General features: G+C 51.8%; 1 protein-coding gene across 1 annotated transcript; it reads left to right on the top strand.

The window, feature by feature from the left end:
* The first annotated feature begins 4,315 nt into the window (after positions 1-4,315).
* Ptpmeg (protein tyrosine phosphatase Meg) lies at positions 4,316-15,924 on the top strand. The gene is made up of 14 exons (XM_029113234.1): positions 4,316-4,513; positions 7,412-7,880; positions 8,940-9,060; positions 9,268-9,904; positions 10,483-10,635; positions 10,789-11,025; positions 11,189-11,356; positions 11,519-12,000; positions 12,677-12,890; positions 13,043-13,281; positions 13,401-14,062; positions 14,181-14,254; positions 14,375-14,935; positions 15,073-15,924. Exons 1-14 carry the CDS (start codon positions 4,316-4,318, stop codon positions 15,154-15,156), a joined length of 4,299 nt encoding a protein of 1,432 aa, XP_028969067.1. The 3' UTR covers positions 15,157-15,924.
* The last annotated feature ends 1,126 nt before the right edge of the window (positions 15,925-17,050 follow it).

Here is a 17,050-nt window from a genome sequence, read left to right as displayed (position 1 = left end):
CCGCGTCTCCATCCCCTCTAGGCTCCGGGTAGTTCTCGCGCAGCTCATCGACCGTCCCCCCTAGCCGACTCGCTGGCTACTGTATTCGATCGGTCCGAGGGGACCAAGCTCCCTCCAGATTGCGCGCCCGAAGACGAAATCCCATCCTGAAGAGCCGTTCTTTAATCTCCATACAGCAAACAGTGAACTGCCGGTGACCTCAAACTTCTCTAAAAGTTGAGACCTCCTCTGCCTCTGTAGACGGGAGCATGCATGAAATGTTCATTGTGTCGTTCAGCTCATGAGAGCTCCTCTGACTCGTGAGCAATGATGTTCATGCAGGAACGGACCACAAGGGCGCTCCTGCAGCCTCTCTCCTTTCGGGAGATCCGCCGAGGACATCGACTTCTCGCAGAAATCCATTCCGATCCTGAATGAGTCCCTTTTTTATCTCGAAATACCATCGATCAATCCTTCCGTCTGCTCTCGGTAGATCCGTCAAAGAATGTTGATTGTACGCATATATCTACGCAATTCGTCCCCCCGCGTTCCTCGGTGTTCTCGGGAACGCAAGCTCTATCTATAACCTTTTCGCACTGGGGTTGGCCACCAGGTAGGTTTCAAGATGGCGGATCACCACTTTTCTCTCCGCTGCTTTAGCGCAGCCGTGTCATTTCTGATGGACAGAGGCACCAGATGGGCCCCTTCCGCGTAGCCCCGACACATTGGATTCCCTGTCAGTATTTATAGATTTCCCCAAATCCGATTCTCTCGACATACTGATGATTCGCTCAGAGCTCGAGCTCAGAACCGGGAGGACGATTTTTGTGTGGTTTGCCGAGGTCCTGTGCGAATTCACCGTAACACCGCGCGATCACGCCGAGATCGCCGGACCCGACGTGTTGTAGGTGTAATCCTCCGTAATCCGTTGTGATCCACGAATGATCGCGTACGATGCAACGTGATTCTGGTGTGATATATGAGTAAAGGTCCCGCGTAATCCAGACTGATCCGATGCGGCTGAAGATGAGAGTTGACAAATGATGAGAGAAAGCGCCCGCCGTCAGTCAAATTTTCGGCAAAGATCACCAGCATCATTGTCTACACTCTCCCATCGACAGATTCCATTTCTGTGCAATTTTACCCCGCGTTCCTCTCGTACGCAAGTCTCCTATACGTAACATACGTACAGTTGTACGCTATCTTGAGCAGTCGTGGGAGCGTGCAGAAGACCGCCGTACAAAGCCGAAAAGCGTATCAGCGTACAAGCCGCATTTCATGTCTAGTTATGAAGAAGAGATGCAGCAGCGCCGCGGCTCAACTGTTGTTGTCGTCGGAGCTTCTTTCTTGTTGTTTTTAGAACTACGCGAATTTGAACTGTGCGGCGTCTACGTCAGAAATTAGCTTCAGCTATATTTACGCTTGCTGATTGCTCGTTCCTGGTGCGTTCTTGAGGATATGCGATGAAGCTTGACAGTGCCGAGTTCTGAGAGCTGTGGTAAGTACGCTCTTCGGGTTTCATTGCCGACATTTCACTAGCCGCATCTCGGTGTTCATCTGGTTGGTCAGAGGAGGAGAACTCGATCCCTCACGGTTTGGGTCCGAGCTTCGCCGCGTATGCGGTGCTCACCGTCGAGTGTGAAACTTACGGGCTCCTCCACTCCAGGAAGAGACAGAATTCGGTCGATCTTGGTGAAGAACCTTAAGCTGTCACGAGAGTCTCATGTGTATGTACGCTGACTCTTCCCCGACTTGGAGATTGAGCCGGTTTGGGGAGCGTTTCAGCGATTCTCCTAAGCTCCATTCGGGGCTCCCTGAAGTATGAGTTCGTGTGACGATTAGTAATTGCTAGCCAGGACCCCCTTTGATAACGACGGAAGTACGGGGCGATTCTGACCGTCTCTTCCCCGGCCGCAAACAAAAGAGTCCTCGGCGGCGCCGAGCGCGTGGGCAGATGGCGTGAGAAAATGGAAAACTTCCACACCGACAATTAGGTCTCGCTCATTTATATTTATCCAGGAGTTCCGTTCCTGAAACAGAACATTAGTTGACCAAGCCGCCCGCTCGGAAGCATCCGTTTCATAGAGTTCCATGCATTCCTTTCGGGTGAGACTGATAGAACCATGGTAGTATGGATTGGGCGTGCACGAGACATTGATGCAAATTGTATCGCCCCGATTTCCACAGAGTCCGATCTCGACACTCTTGACTTCATTTTACGGATGAGCTCTGGTAGATCCGGCAACTTCTCATGGCTCGATCCATTTGAGAGGCGGCGATGACACTGGGCGGAATGCTTGAAGTCGAGCGTCGTCCTCCGAGAAATTAATGAATGAATTCGATATCCGCTCGGCAGCTACTCGATCGTTAGGAATGTCCCTTAAATTATCGTGAACTGGGCTCACCACTGGAGGAAAGTCCGCATTCCAGGATACATTCTTGAGCCGCGATCTCAAAATCCTCAAGTGATCCTCGTTCCGGAGGTGGACAGGAGCTCACCGGCGAGACAATCAACTTGGGGATCCGATTCACACTCGTCACATGATAATTTGGTAGTTCGCGGGATCGACTAGTTCGAAACCCGTCGGGAATGATCGTTTGTTCGGAAGAAACTAATCCTCATCTGGGTAGGCTTCTCAGCAGAGGTGAAAGAGGGAGAATAGAATGGAATTCCCTCCCAAGAATGTGTGTCGAGGCACCGTTCCCTGAACTATTTTCTTGCCGTCGTGCTTTCAGCCTCTGTCGTCGATAGACTTCTCCCAGAGCCTCCGCTCTTTGACACCGACATTGAGATCGAGCGAAAATAATCTGGAAGTTCTGCTCTACGTGTGCTCAGGACGCGTGAGTCAGCAGATGCCGTGTTCAGCCGTCTGGACGTGGAACTCAGTGCTCGGGCCTCGTATCAAACAGCGTCTATCCGGTGCCTCAAGCAGTGAGCATTCTATTCTGGCCCAGAGTGACTTGAATTGGGAGACACTCTGAATTCGAGAGGAATTCCCTTGATCCTCGCCCGGTCGAACAGGATTCGTGCTCCTCGAGAGGGATCAATATCGAGCCATGCTTCATTATTTGTCGGATTCTGGGTAGGTAACGAGCAGTGAGAACGGGAGAAACTGAGCGATTAGACCTTGGAACGTTCCTCGCCGATAGATCTCTAATGAGGGGAACGAATCAGTGACATCGGTGCGCCGTCGCGTCGTCCGGCCCGCACAACGAAGCTGATACGACAGTCCTACCGACTCTCTGCAACGCAATCTGCTCCTCGATAGTGCCGCACAGGGATGCGTGGGAGTCGCCGGGAGAGGTAGATTGGCCGAGAGAGGGAGAAAACTCGGTTCAGAGCTCCCAGCTCGTCCTCCGTGCTGATAACGAGCCTGACCCGGCCGGTCGCTGTGATTCTGCGGGGCGCCGAGCTCACACCGAGGAACTCGCATCTCACACCCGGTCGAGCGAGCTCGGCTATCAGTCACCTGGCTTAAGAACCGCCTTCTTCCCATCCGATTGACATTATGTACTCGCGATGATGAACCGAACATATGGAAAAACAAGCATCCATCGTAAAGCGTTCCCCATGTTCCGAGGAGCTCGTGTGCTCTGTCGGGCACTGCTTCCTGTCCGAGTTGGGGACGTGAATCGGTGTCCAGGCTGACCGATTTCCGATGATTGACACTGCTTTCGATCGCTCACTCCTCAGTTTGTATATCCCACGCGGTGAGACAAACTAGTCCGCAGACAAAACTGTCTGCGAGCAAATCTGCAGACGAGGCAGTCGCTTGTTCCGCTCGCTCGATCGTTCGCTCGCGCGATCAATTGATTCCACTTCATGCACATCGTAAATGGTTCAATTCGGGACTCGCTATTTCCTACCGAGAGCCGTCATTCAGATGTTCTCCGTTGGGCCGCCATTTACGCTCGGAGATACAAATTCCTCCTTCCGCATAACGGTAGCCATGTGTTCGATATTTTCCATGAATTTCAACCGCCACCGCGCAAGACTCGACAGCTCGAATCGTTCTCGATAGCGGATGTATTTCATGCAATATCGATTGAGAGACTCAAATTTCAGAGATGCTATTCATCTCATAGCATTATCGGACGATTTTTCATTCGGAAGGAAAAATTCATCGCTTCAGGGAGCATTCCTAGAAGAGTTCCGAAGTCGGCGTCGAGAATTCCAGGCGGAGCCATTCCCGTTCACGAGGATCTCACAGAAAAACCTTTTTCTCTTGCAGTTCGCACTTTGTCTCCTGGTCGTTCCATGACATGACTATTGGAGCTGGTTGCACCGTCCAAGCTCCGCATCGGAGCCCGACACCGTTGAAACGAAGGAGGCAGAATGGCGCACCGTACCGGGGGTCTCTTTAGGGAACTCCGCGGCACGTTGCGTCTGCCTCAAAGTCAGACTAGTTATCACGTGTCGCAGTCCGAGCAACTGCATTCGACCCACGAGCAGCAGTTGACGATACCTTTGGACGGTGCCAGTCAGCAGAATGGCTGTGCCAAGAGCAAACAACGCAACGGAATTTCCTCAAAGGTTTGTGTGAATCGACTTTCATGGGATATTTTACATTCATGAGCATATCATCCAGATATCGGTTGGGGTTTGTCCGCGCCGCGTCGTTGACTCCTTCCTCTGTTCGACCTTTGCGAATGTCACAAGCGAACTCTCCGAAGGGCGTCGCGTCGCAGGCTGAAACAATCATTGCGAGAATCAGGTTGGAGGAAGTGCTCCGCGCGTCTGGAAACTCAGCATGAAGAGCGACTATCGGCCTTTATGAGGGTCGTAAATAATTTGAGGGGATGCGATTCGATGGCACGGCTGCCGCACTTCCATCCCGAGATCAGCTCGCTCCGAATCCGATTGTCTTTGCAACTCGGTCGTCAGTCTTCGCTCATAACGAGATAATTGGATGCCTTGTTTACCATTCTAAAACCTTATCGTAGGATTGCCGCACCCGGAGAATGGCGAATGAGAGCGAGATTTTCTCTCCCTCACGATTCGTTTCTAGAAATGACGAATCCGATGGGTTTTGTTGTTTTGTTCAATTTGCTAGAATTGAGGATTTTGTCGATCTTGTCGTTGATCGATGTGGATGAGCTTGCTCGTTCCTGAAGTCAAGCATCCGGAGATGGCCAGGGGAGCGACCAGAGTTATCGGCAGCGGTAGGCAAATCGGCCCTTCCCAATATCCGATATCCCACTTTTTTCTTGAGGAACAGGGGAGAGCGGAGCCGAGCCTTTTGTCCGACTGTTTTCCAGGCTCAGGCGGCGCATATTTGCCTAGAACCTGTGTCGAGCTCGATTGTGTGTAGACTCGTTATTTCAATATCGATAATAGTTGGAATTGGTCGGTAGACGACGAGCGGAGGCAGCTGTTCGCTGCTTTCCTTATCTAACAAGCGGGTAACGTGGGATGGGAATATGAGTTGGAAAGAAGACGAACTGCGCGGAATAAAAATAGATGTTCCCCGCTCAATCCCCAGGGGAAAAGCAACTCAGAATCAAGAATAGGGGAGACTTGTTCGACCGACCGTGCCAAGCAGCCTCAGAGCGAGCAACTCATTGTTGTATTTGGTCAGTTCCTGACTCGCTTAGACTGTTAATGGAGTGGATACGCCAGGGCGAGTTGTTGGAGCCTAGCTTCTGCTAAGAAGGGGAACCGTTCTCCGTATCGCGAAGTCTCGGTTTTTCCTACGACCCGCGGAATATATAGAATTGCTTCGCTCTGATGCGGAGGCTCCGTCTCCATTCAGAGCCTGCGAGGCTTCCAACGGGGGAATCAGCCTCTTCAGAGAGGCTTCGAGGGATCCGCTCTCGGTCTCCGCAACGAGATTTCGTTCACGCGCTGCGTGCAACATGGAGTTCGTGGATGCGAGGGAGCTTCATTTATTAGACACGCCCCCGACCCAACTCCGCTCTCGGTCAGGGTCTGCAATGCGGCCAAACGAACCTGTTCGACACGACTGCTTTCGCGTGATAGGGTCTAGTAGTTGCGTGCACCGACCTCCTGAGCTCAGGCTTGTCATGAGGTCGGGCGCATCTCGTTTCGAACGTCGAGTTAAAATCCACCAATCCTGCCTCCCTGGTCACTGGCTGGGACCGAGTTTTTTAGCTGTCCAGTCGACCGGCATCTAGCCGAGCATCAGAGGGTTTTGATGTTGATCCCTCTATGCTACACGTAATCCATGATTAGAACGTCTCTCCTCCCACAAACATCTCCCTTTTTCCGATAGAGCGAGTCGAGCGTCCACTTGCCAGGCGCCGCTCAACGAGTACTACTTGTACATGACATGTTGTTGCACTATCCACGTTTTTGACGTGAATTCGAAGAAGGCCGCCTTCCCGACATCGGAACCGTCTGATCCGGGATGGAGCTCGTGAGTTTCCGTGATTTCTCCAATCTGTGCCTCCTTCGCTAGATTCCCTCTTTTAGCTCCATAGATCGGCATATAGTCATCAGGTTCCGCTTCAGTGCATATCCCTGCCTGGTTTCGACGAGGTTTGCCCATGGAGATTTATCCTCTCGACAGCGATCTCTTCCGAGAAGCTCGAAAATATGGACAGGAGCTCGGGGATTCAACGGCGAGGTCCACATTTCATCCATTATTATATTGACGAGGGCTTCCCCCAAGGAATGAGTGTGGCTCGCCCGCTCCTCGGCTCATATCATGACACTCTGACACAGAAGACGAGCTCTCTTCATAACGAAAAAGATGATTTCCACCCACAAAGTTCGCTCTTCAAAGTCGGAAAATCCATCCATAAAAACGTCGGAGCCGAAGATCGGATCGCACCGACGGAGAAATGTCTCGCGGCGGGGTTCTGCCCGAGCTTTGACTGCCCTGAAGGATTTTCTCCGACAGTGCCGTACGCCGATGAAGATGTCGCATGGAGGTTTTTCCGTGCTTTTGAGGATTTGGGAGAATTGGGGCCACCGTCTGATGGAAATTAGGAGATTTAGAATCCCCTCTTTCCCCGAACAATCCTGCGCGCTGCCGACATCGCATCAGAAACCGGCCGCTTTATGTGAGCCGATGATCGACGAAAACTCGACTGCGCTCGGCTTCCGCTTCCCGCGTCCGGAGCGTGCTCCGTCTCGGCATTTCCTCGACGTGCCTCTACATCGTTTCGCCGGTCCCCTAAGAGCGTTTGTTTCTTGATTGTCGTCAAGGATTTCCTGGAACGCTTCCGCGGGTCCGATTTTTGTCTTTATCCGGGACGAAGGCGCTCCTTCTTAGCGCTGGCAGAAGGGAAACTCCGTTGATTGAATGGAAACCTGATCAATTCCACGAACTGGAATTGGAGGGCGGGTGCTCATCTCATCACAAATCGGGGGCGAGGGACGAGGTCGATACCTATAGATGACTATAGTCGTCTTTATGCGTTCGTTTCAATTTACAGACTCTCTGAAGGTATTTCCTTTCCCTTACAGCTGCGTTCGGGACTCAGCCTGCGAGGCTCGAAAAACCAGAATCCTCCCAGTGTTTCGGCCGATGCTCGAAACAATGTTAAGTGTGTCATACTCATGTTGGACGATAGCAAGCATCCGTTTGAGGTCCACAAACACGCCAAAGGCAGCGTACTGGTGGACATGGTCTTCGAATCCCTGGGCTGTCCTCCAGTAGAGCGGGACTATTTCGGTCTTCAATTCGCTGAGAGGACCGAGGACGCTGATGGGATGCGATGGCTGGATCCGAGCAAAGCGATCAAGAAACAGTTCAAGCTCAATCCTCCATACCTGTTCTATTTTCGGGTGAAATTCTACGTGGCCGACCCGTGTGCGCTCCAAGAGGAGACGAGTCGATTCCACTTCTTCCTACAGATACAGAAAGACATACTCGAAGGCCGACTCGTCGTTCCGCAGCCGACGGCGATCCTGCTGGCCAGCTATGCGGTGCAGTGTAAGTATGGAGAAGGAAGATACAGGAGACTACTCTGGCTTCACCGTTTTTGGCTCCCCAGCTCCTGAGGCTCTGCGCGGGGAGCAACTCAACGAAAGGCCTCTACGTTTCTGTTCGGGGAACAGACTCCCTGGCGTTGTGTATAAATGAATAGTTGCGGTCAAGCTCGCTGTGTTCCCCCGACGGAGGAACGCTCTTTGTCGACACAGATGTCGTGGACTCGAAAGTCCTTCCGTTCCCTCTGTCGACGGAAACAACGGCGCAGGAGCTGCAGACAGGAGAACGACAGTAGCTAATTAGGATTACTCGGACAGCGAGTTCTGGTTCATTCTACCCTCACCGTCAAAAGGGGCTTGTTTCGCTGTAATATATTATAGGTCACGGGGTCTGTGTCCGCCTCCATTGAGCTTTGCACTCGGGTCTATCTCTGAGCTTCTTGTTGCGGACGGGATAACAGAAATTTCGCGGGACTCTCGATAACTCTTCTATAACGGTTCACGTTCTATCCGAAGTCGAAACGACGATGGTGTGATGTCGTCGAGAATGAGTTTGTCACCGCCTCTACTACTAGATGGGCCGAGATTCACCGTCGGTCAGTTCTGGTGGTCTTACCACTCCTCGACACGGAGAGCATTTTGTTTACAACCGTCGAGTCGCTCAAATCGACGGAGCCCTGCTCTCGTGTTTCGAGGGGAAACACAGCGTGACTGCTCCTTCTGGAGTTCCTACTCCTAGACGCCTAGATAACAAGGAATACCAACATAGGGAATATCATGGGAATCTCAAGCTGTAGGTTCCGATCGGGCTCGTCCGATTTCTCGATGCGCTCTCATCGATTCAGAACTTTTGAGTTCCCCATATGTGGTTCTGCTTCCCCGGTTCTCTCGATGAGAAAAGATCACGATCTCACGGGAGGATTCTCGAGAGGGAATCGCCCAAGATGAGTCTCGCCTACCCCTCATTAGCGACTACGGCCGGTATGATATCCGCCGCGCTATGGGCACGGACGGTAGAGTTCGAGAACGCAGTCTGACGTGCTATGCTTCTCGTCAATTGCAGCTGATCTGGGAGACTTCAACCCAGACGAGCACTTGCACGGTTATCTGGCAGATTTGCGGCTAGTGCCCAATCAGACGGAAGACGTCGAAGCGAAGATCGCTGAGCTGCATCGGATGCATCGGTAGGTTGATTTACGATTTGCTCCTTCATTCAGCATAGGGTCCGTGCAGATCCATGCTTCTCAGCGCCGAATTTCCTCTATCGTCTGATTCCCGAGGAGCTGCTGTGGATCAAGATCCATTCCCTCAGGCACGATCAGGCCAAAGACCTAGCCTCCGGCTCCGATCTCCCTAGTAATCCTCGGAGAATATCCTTTATCTCGTTCCAGTGGTCAGTATCCATCCGAAGCAGAATACAACTATCTAGCTCACGCCAAACGACTTGACATGTACGGCGTGGACCTGCATCGTGCGAGGGTAAGCCCATTGCTACTGCGGAAACACCTCCCAACCTCGCTAGGAGCCGAATCACAAACGTCGCGGGCGAGCGTTAACAATAATAATAACCATTCGAATCATCATCATCACCACGCATATGCTAACCACCAACAACGACACCAACAACGACAACAACAACAACAACACAACCACGATCAGAGCCAACCGGCGAATCATCGACACTCTCATCCGATACCGAGCAACGTTGAGCAGCACCAAGATGCGCCTCGACGTCACACCCTCACGCGGGGCGCGGTTCTGTTGAGCGGGCATTCGATTCGAAAAAGCATACGCCGCTTGCCTCGAATGGTTGCTCAACTCACGACGGGTGGCCGTATGGGCGCATATGGTGCATCGATGAACGCTTCGGACGAGTTTATCGTCTCCAAAGGCGTTTGCTCGGACGCTTCTGGAGGGAAACAGTCCGATCAGCCAAGGAGAGAAGAGGGCGATTCCGGAATCAAAGATCTCGTCGAAGGTTTCGGCAACGGAGTTTCTGCCAGTGAACTGCTTATCCCGCTCTGCATGGTCAGTTTCCTTTTTTTGTGTTCTCCTTATTTCATGTCGATGTTATGTTCGTACCCTTGTCAACATGTTGACAACTGATAATTGTCGGTGGTGTTTCTAAGCAATTCGATTTGTGTTCACGTCGCCCCATCTTGACTCGTTCTCGCTTCCCATCGTCCCTCGCACTTAGTTCCTCCTGTATAGTTTTTTTGTGCGCCCACCCCCTTCTCGTTTTGCGTCTCACCGGACCGGTCGTCGAGGAGACCTCAACAGGCGTGTTGTGGCCTCCGAAGACGCATCGAAGTCGACCTGGCGTGACGCTTGCTCTCAGTGCCACCCTACATCGGCAGTCTCTTCACTTAGAATTTCCGCAAGGACTTAGTAGATCGCAGGCTCGATTGCGGCACGGAAGATCCTTTGAGTGCATCCGTCGATCCGTGCGTTCTCGGGCACGAATACACCATCGCATTCTCTGAGCGTTGCAAAGTAGACAATTTCAATGTTGCGAGATATGAGCCAAACGAAGGTTAGGTATTCCACGAAAGGTGTTCTCGTTCATCGTTCCCCGCGCGACTCGGCCTAACTGCGAATTTTTTTAGGATTCGAAACAAGCGGAGATCCAGCTCGGGGTGACTGCGCAGGGTCTAGTCGTTTTCCAGAATAACATCAAGATGAACACGTTCTCCTGGGCAAAAATCATCAAGATCTCGTTCAAGAAAAAACAATTCTTCATTCAACTGAGACGAGAAGGCGTAAGTCTCATCGAGCCCTGCGACGCGCTGTCTGCTGCAAACAAGCAATTCATTATAGGAATCTCATTAGCAACGCCGGGATCCAGGCCCCGCTGGGATCCAGGGAACAAGCTAATTTCGAGTCAAGCTCATTTTCGACCTCTTTGTTCGCAGGAGGAGGAATTCGACTCTTTGCTGGGTTTCAACATGCAGTCGTATCGATCGTGCAAGAACCTCTGGCAGTCATGCGTTGAGCACCACGCTTTTTTCCGTCTACAATCGACCAGCCGTATCTTGCCCTCTCGAAAGCTCTTCCACGGTGGACTTTTCCATCTGGGGAGCAAATTCCGGTACTCAGGAAGAAGTGCTTTTGAGACGATGCAAGAAGCCGAGCTCAGACAGCGCGAAAAGGTACCTACCCGATACCTGCATACTTTCCCATACACGAGACACTGCCGCTCATCGCACGCAATTATCCGTTGGATATAGCCGCGTCGGATCCGAGCCCCGGTTTCCGTCCCAACGGGCGCAAGAGCGGTGCAAATAATGCTATTCTCCTACTATTCGCTTACAGTTGGATAATTTGGCGAACAGTGCAGGAGGCGACGACCTCAGCGCTGCAACCGGAGCAACCGGCGCCGAAACGTGGAGGGACTTACGAAAGTCCCCAAACTACCAAGGCCCCTCTACCCTCCAAGCTCACTCCCACCAATCAGGCGGAACTTCCAAGATTCAATTGGACGTGAATTCTGCGACTTCGGCTACCTCTCGTGCAGCACATGCTCACACCTCCCTCAACAGGCATTCTCTGCCTCATACTACCCAACCTCAATCCACTTCATCCCCCCACCTGATTCAAGCTCAGCAGCAGCTGCAGCAACATCAACAACAACAAATTCCGCAGCAGCAGCAGCAGCAGCAACAGACGAGTCGAGAAGCCAGTCCGCGTCGGGCAGCCAATGGACATTGCACTCCGTCGCACGTTCGGAGTCATTCGCAGCCTCACAAGACACCACTCACGCCCTCACGTTCACACCCACCGCACGCAACTCATCTGCCGCAACAACAGCCACTTGTGAAAGGGAGGGGGGCCTATATGTGTACCACGGGAGTTCCTATCCAAACACCCCACTCAGGGGGGGCAGCAGTGGCACAGGCGCCAACGACGGCTTCCGCCATGCAGCTGCAATCCCACCACGTCAGTTACGCCGGTGCTTCGGCAGGAGTGCAGCAAGTTCATCCGCGGCCTTCGCAAGTTCAAGATGACGCTCGTTTGAATCTCACCCCAAGGAAAGCTTGGACTGAGAGTCCCACTCAGTCGCAGGTATGCACTGGGGAACTCAATAGGTCACAGCAACTAATCAACAACAAGTGCCAAAACTCAAGGTGAGTGCGACTCGTGGTTTCGTATTGTCTCAATGACGATCTCGATGTCATGGCTCCCGACGTAAACTGACGCCATCTGCGGTCTCCGATAACCTTCCCTCTTCCTGACGTATACGTTATCGTTCCCTTGCGGAAAAAAAACGGAGACATTGGCACCATTTCTCTTCGCCCTCCGAGCTATCCAAAGCTACCCGGCACTCGCGGCGCTGATTCAAAGCTGCCGTCATCGGGCTGCGGTAGGCTTTTCTGGTTTGCGAAAGTAAATCTCCCCCGCGCGGAGACCTTCGAGGCTCCAAAATGTTCTGTCCGAGAAAAGATACCGACCTACTCTCTTAGAAAATCGTCATGGGCACCGCACAGATGAGTCAGGGTCAACGCAGAGATCGTGATTCGCCTTTACAAATGCGATAAAGCTCGTTCCTTCGGCTTAAGCTCCTTTGAGCGATATCAATGTGTTGCTGGTAGACCTACGACGGAGACTCTCTTCAACCTGGTCAGTTTGTCGAAGTGAATTTCACGTGGCCCTTCCTGTCATTAAGATCTGACTGATTCTGTTTTGCGTGGTGATTCCCGTCGGAATCGTTCTTAGGAACTGCGGGGGCAATGAGAGGATTTCTTTCGTGAGCTACACCTCCGGTTTGCTGAGTCTCACCGAGTAATTGTGATTTGATTGCAGTGCGACAGGTGAAGAGAGCCTTCTGGAAAGTATAATGAAAAGCACAGGATTCGCTCCGCAAGCTGTCCGAGGCGAACCGGTTCGAGGCCTGCGCTATGCCGACGAAGAGGACTTTGACGAACCACTTAAGGACAACAGGGCAGCGACCACAAGTCCGGCTACGGAACAGATTTGCACAACCAGCAATGTGGTTTCCATGGATGGCCAGCTGCAGGTAGAGAATTCGCTCTTCCCTCTCTTCCGGAAACCGACCATAACGAGACGTCTCGAGAGCTCCGCGGAGCACTCACTGATTTTCAGATTGGTATTTTGGCGCCTATTGCAGCCCGAAAAATTATTCTGATCAACGTATTCGTTTCCCTTCAGGCTTACAGCGATGTGGGTCTGGGAGGTCTGGGAGGGGTCGGCACAGCGCAGTTGGACAAGGATTCACTGAACAACAACACGAACAATATCAACAACAACTCAGTTAGCCAAAACAATAAGGCCCACAAAGAGGTGCATTCTCCGACGTCCACGGTTTCCTATCTCAGTTCGCCTTCGACCGATTCCGTAGGTTCAGCATCGCTCATCAGAATCAAATTAAAAGCCGATGCACAGGGCAGGTAAGACAACAAGCCGATGCATACGCCTACCGGAAATTCGTTCATACGAATCAAATTTAGTTCCAAAAATAATATTTGCTCTCCAATAATAATCATCGATGATCCTCGATCCACACTAGGTTCGGATTCAACGTCAAAGGCGGTCTGGATCAAAACAACAGTCCCATCGTGGTGTCGAAAGTCGTCCCAAAAACACCCGCGGACTCGACCGCACCGCGTCTCGAGGAAGGCGATGAAGTAGTGGCCATAAACGGTCACGAGGTTCGGGGTCTCACCCACGAGCAGGTCGTGAAACTCATCCGGAGTTGGGTCGAGGACACCAGCCCTTGCAACACAACCGGCGGTGGAAGATCGGGAGCTTCGCCAAATACCGCGACGCCTCTGACAGCCGCCGACAAGGAAACATCCGGTGTGCTGAGAGACAGTGTCGAGAGACCGCAGCGGAAAAAAGAAAAGAAGTCGACCGGAGTTTTTGGGGAGATCGTGTTGACCGTTCGTCCACAAGCTTTCCTCTTCCGGAAAGGAGCCGAAACAGATCTCGAGTCAGAGCCGGACTTTCAGTACATTCCGCTGTCATCTGATGATCTCGAATCTCCGCGAGTAGCTTCGGCGGCTAGCAAGCCGCTCCAGGAGTCCATGCTGCTCCTGAAGGAGAGCTTACACAGCGGGGCTCTCGTAGCTCAATTCGAGCAGCTATATCGGAAAAAACCCGGGATGTTGTGTGAAATGAGCAAATTAGCGAAGAACGCTGCTCTGAACCGATACAAAGATATTTCTCCATGTGAGTGCCCCAATCGAGAAACATGATTATTTCGTCAGCATGGAGTTTTTCACGAGTTGCCTATCGCCATGAATCCTTCCGTTGAAACGAGAATGACGAATTTTTTCCCCCCGAACAGATGACAAGACCCGTGTGGTCCTCACAGCGGACTCTCCCAACGGGAACGATTATATCAACGCTAGCTATGTTATTGTGAGTATGAGGGTATCTGTTGACAAGTCTGAGTACGTTCAGAGCAACATCGAGGGCGACCAGCCCCCATCGATGGACGAGAGCGAATCAGGGGACCTAATTATTTGCTTGACATTCCAGATGAAAGTTCCGAGCTCCGGCATCGTCAATCGCTACATCGCAACGCAGGGTCCCCTCCAGAACACGACATTAGATTTCTGGCAGATGGTGTGGGAGCAGCAGAGTACATTGGTCGTTATGCTGACCACTCTGATCGAGAAAGCGAGACTGAAGTGCTACAAATACTGGCCGAACCTGTACGAAACTCAAACGTTCGGACGACTGCAGGTTTCCTGCGTCGCCGAGCAGGAGACGAGCAGTTTCGCGTTCCGGGAATTCTCACTCATCAACGCGGACAACAACGAGGAGCGACATATCAGCCACATGCAGTACCTTGCCTGGCCCGATCACGGTGTTCCGGACGACGCCACGGACTTTCTCGAGTTCATCGCCAAGGTCCGCAGCAATCGGGACGCTATGGTCGAGCCCACTATCGTCCACTGCAGCGCCGGCATAGGACGAACCGGAGTTCTGATTCTTATGGAAACCGCCATGTGCCTGATCGAAGCGAACGAGCCTGTGTATCCCGTCGAAATCACGAGAACCATGAGGGACCAGAGAGCGATGCTCATCCAGACCGCTGTAAGTAGGAGAGTGAGCTCGATTTCCGGGAGCCTCTTTTTCTTCGAATTATCTCTCTGACGATCGACTCCGAAGTTCCATTATCAATGAATTTGCGATGGGAATGCTGCTAATTGAGACTTTCGGTTTCGTTACAGAGTCAATACAAGTTCGTTTGCGAGGCGATCCTGAAAGTGTACAGAGAGGGCATCGTGAAACCGCTGCCCGAGTACCAGAGGTGAAACTGACGACGATCTTAGCTGAGAGATGGCAAACTTGCGAGCGAACCACACGGCGACTTGGACGTCACGGATGTCGCCGACTGGAATCAAAACTTCATCTAGTCTTTCAAGTTGACCTACCAGGCGCGCACAACTCTGCTCAGCCCCGCTCCGATCAGTGGCGAGCAGCGCGTCTTCAGATGTCACACGAGCACCAGTTTTGTCCAACTTTGTGTCCGATCTCGATCAGGGTGTGGCACCGTACTTTAAATATATCTTCTAGCCTAGCTTTTAACTTGTACTCAGAGGGTCCTGAATAATTTCTCACATGAGCGGAATCCAGGTCTCTTGAAGCAAATGCCATGAATCGATCTGGAACAGACTACCCCGTGGATGATTTATTGGTTATTATCTCTCTGGTGGTTCCTAGCCGTGGAGCGACGCGGTTTTTTTTATCGCTTTGAGTTTCTCATCTTCAAAATATACAGTAGTCACGTCACTTTATTCCGATAGAGCGCGCGCCACAATATTGAATATGTTCAGCTTCGTAGAGAGAAATTGGGGAGAGGACGGAACAATAGAGAATATCGCTTGAGCGAATGCGAGGGCGGCACGCATGCTACTAAATTGATTTGGCGCCTCCCGTTGTATAGAACAAATCTCGCGTAGAACAAAACGAATTCGGAGGTTTCTTGAGAGAGCCGTCACCGAGGGGGAGTCTTCATACCCTGGCTGCTAACTCTGCTCCTAAGCCGGGTGCAATGCTCTGTGTTCCTAGATACACTTACGCTCCACTGGGAAGAGCGACGATATCACTTGAATAAACAAAGTACAACCTTGTGTGCATATTGAGGAAACTTGGAAAATCATTTCGTATGTCATTCATTCCACAGATGAATGTATATTCGGCCGAACAGTTCTTCCAGTCCTCGAAGAATTAGTTAGGAATGACTCCGATCGAAATTCGGCGAGCTAAATCTTCGAATATGCGAACTTACCGTGGTCACGCTCTCCTGAACCGATTTCGAGCCAGGTCCCGCGATGCTATCACGGCCCTTCAGGGGTTCATCTCTATAACGCTTACATAGAGCATGCTGCCGAGATTTGTTTCCGCCGCTGTCTTCTCTCCCCGCGTCCGACCTGAACGACAAAATGGGAGCGGATTTCGCATCGGAACAAGTGAGTTGAAATGTATCTTGAGAGGGGGAGGGGGAAGAAGTCCGAAGCTTCCGCGAGCAAAATCAAATGGTTCTGACAGCATTGACAATTAGTTAGTTTCCAAGCACACATAGTTCGTGTAGGTAGTTCTTCTTAGCACACGATCCGCGGCCAAATGAGGTATGAGACCGATGAGCGTCCCAACAAGTGACAACGTTTTACCGAGGAAAGTACGGATTGCCATTGTCCTAGGCATGAAATGAGATTAGGCACTTTGCCTAGATCCGCGGGATGTTATCGGTCTTCCCGAGACGGAGCGAGCCGTACCCGACACCAGAAAGAAGATGCAACTCTCCAACCGACTTTGACTCCGAGGAGTCATATGTCCTCCGAGTCCGTCCATTTTGAGTCTAAGAATAAGAAAAACAACTCAGCTGTACAGCTCCCGACTTATTTCCGAATTCGAGGAGAAAATACCCTTCGCCATAGGTTGAGGGGAGAAATCTGTCGACTCATGAGGGTATTCTCACCGGGCATCCAGATCTGATGTCTCCCCACAGATTTATTCTCGCCAGCAGCCACAGCTGAAAATTCGTTTCCCATCTAGGGCCCTGAGTGACTGCGTGAAAATCCCGCGATGGACTACGGTAGACTCCAGACTATTCTCCTGACTGTTTTCCTGTCGATCCCGGGGAGGAGTCTTCCCGGAAAGCCCGCCTTCTCTCATCAACAGGACGTTTCTTCTGATTCACAGATT

This window comes from Galendromus occidentalis, unplaced genomic scaffold (assembly GCF_000255335.2).
Source record: "Galendromus occidentalis unplaced genomic scaffold, Mocc_1.1 scf7180000076440, whole genome shotgun sequence".
Lineage (NCBI taxonomy): Eukaryota > Metazoa > Arthropoda > Arachnida > Mesostigmata > Phytoseiidae > Galendromus > Galendromus occidentalis.
The sequence above is the reverse complement of the archived record's forward strand: the minus strand, read 5'-3'. Positions and strand labels throughout refer to the sequence as shown.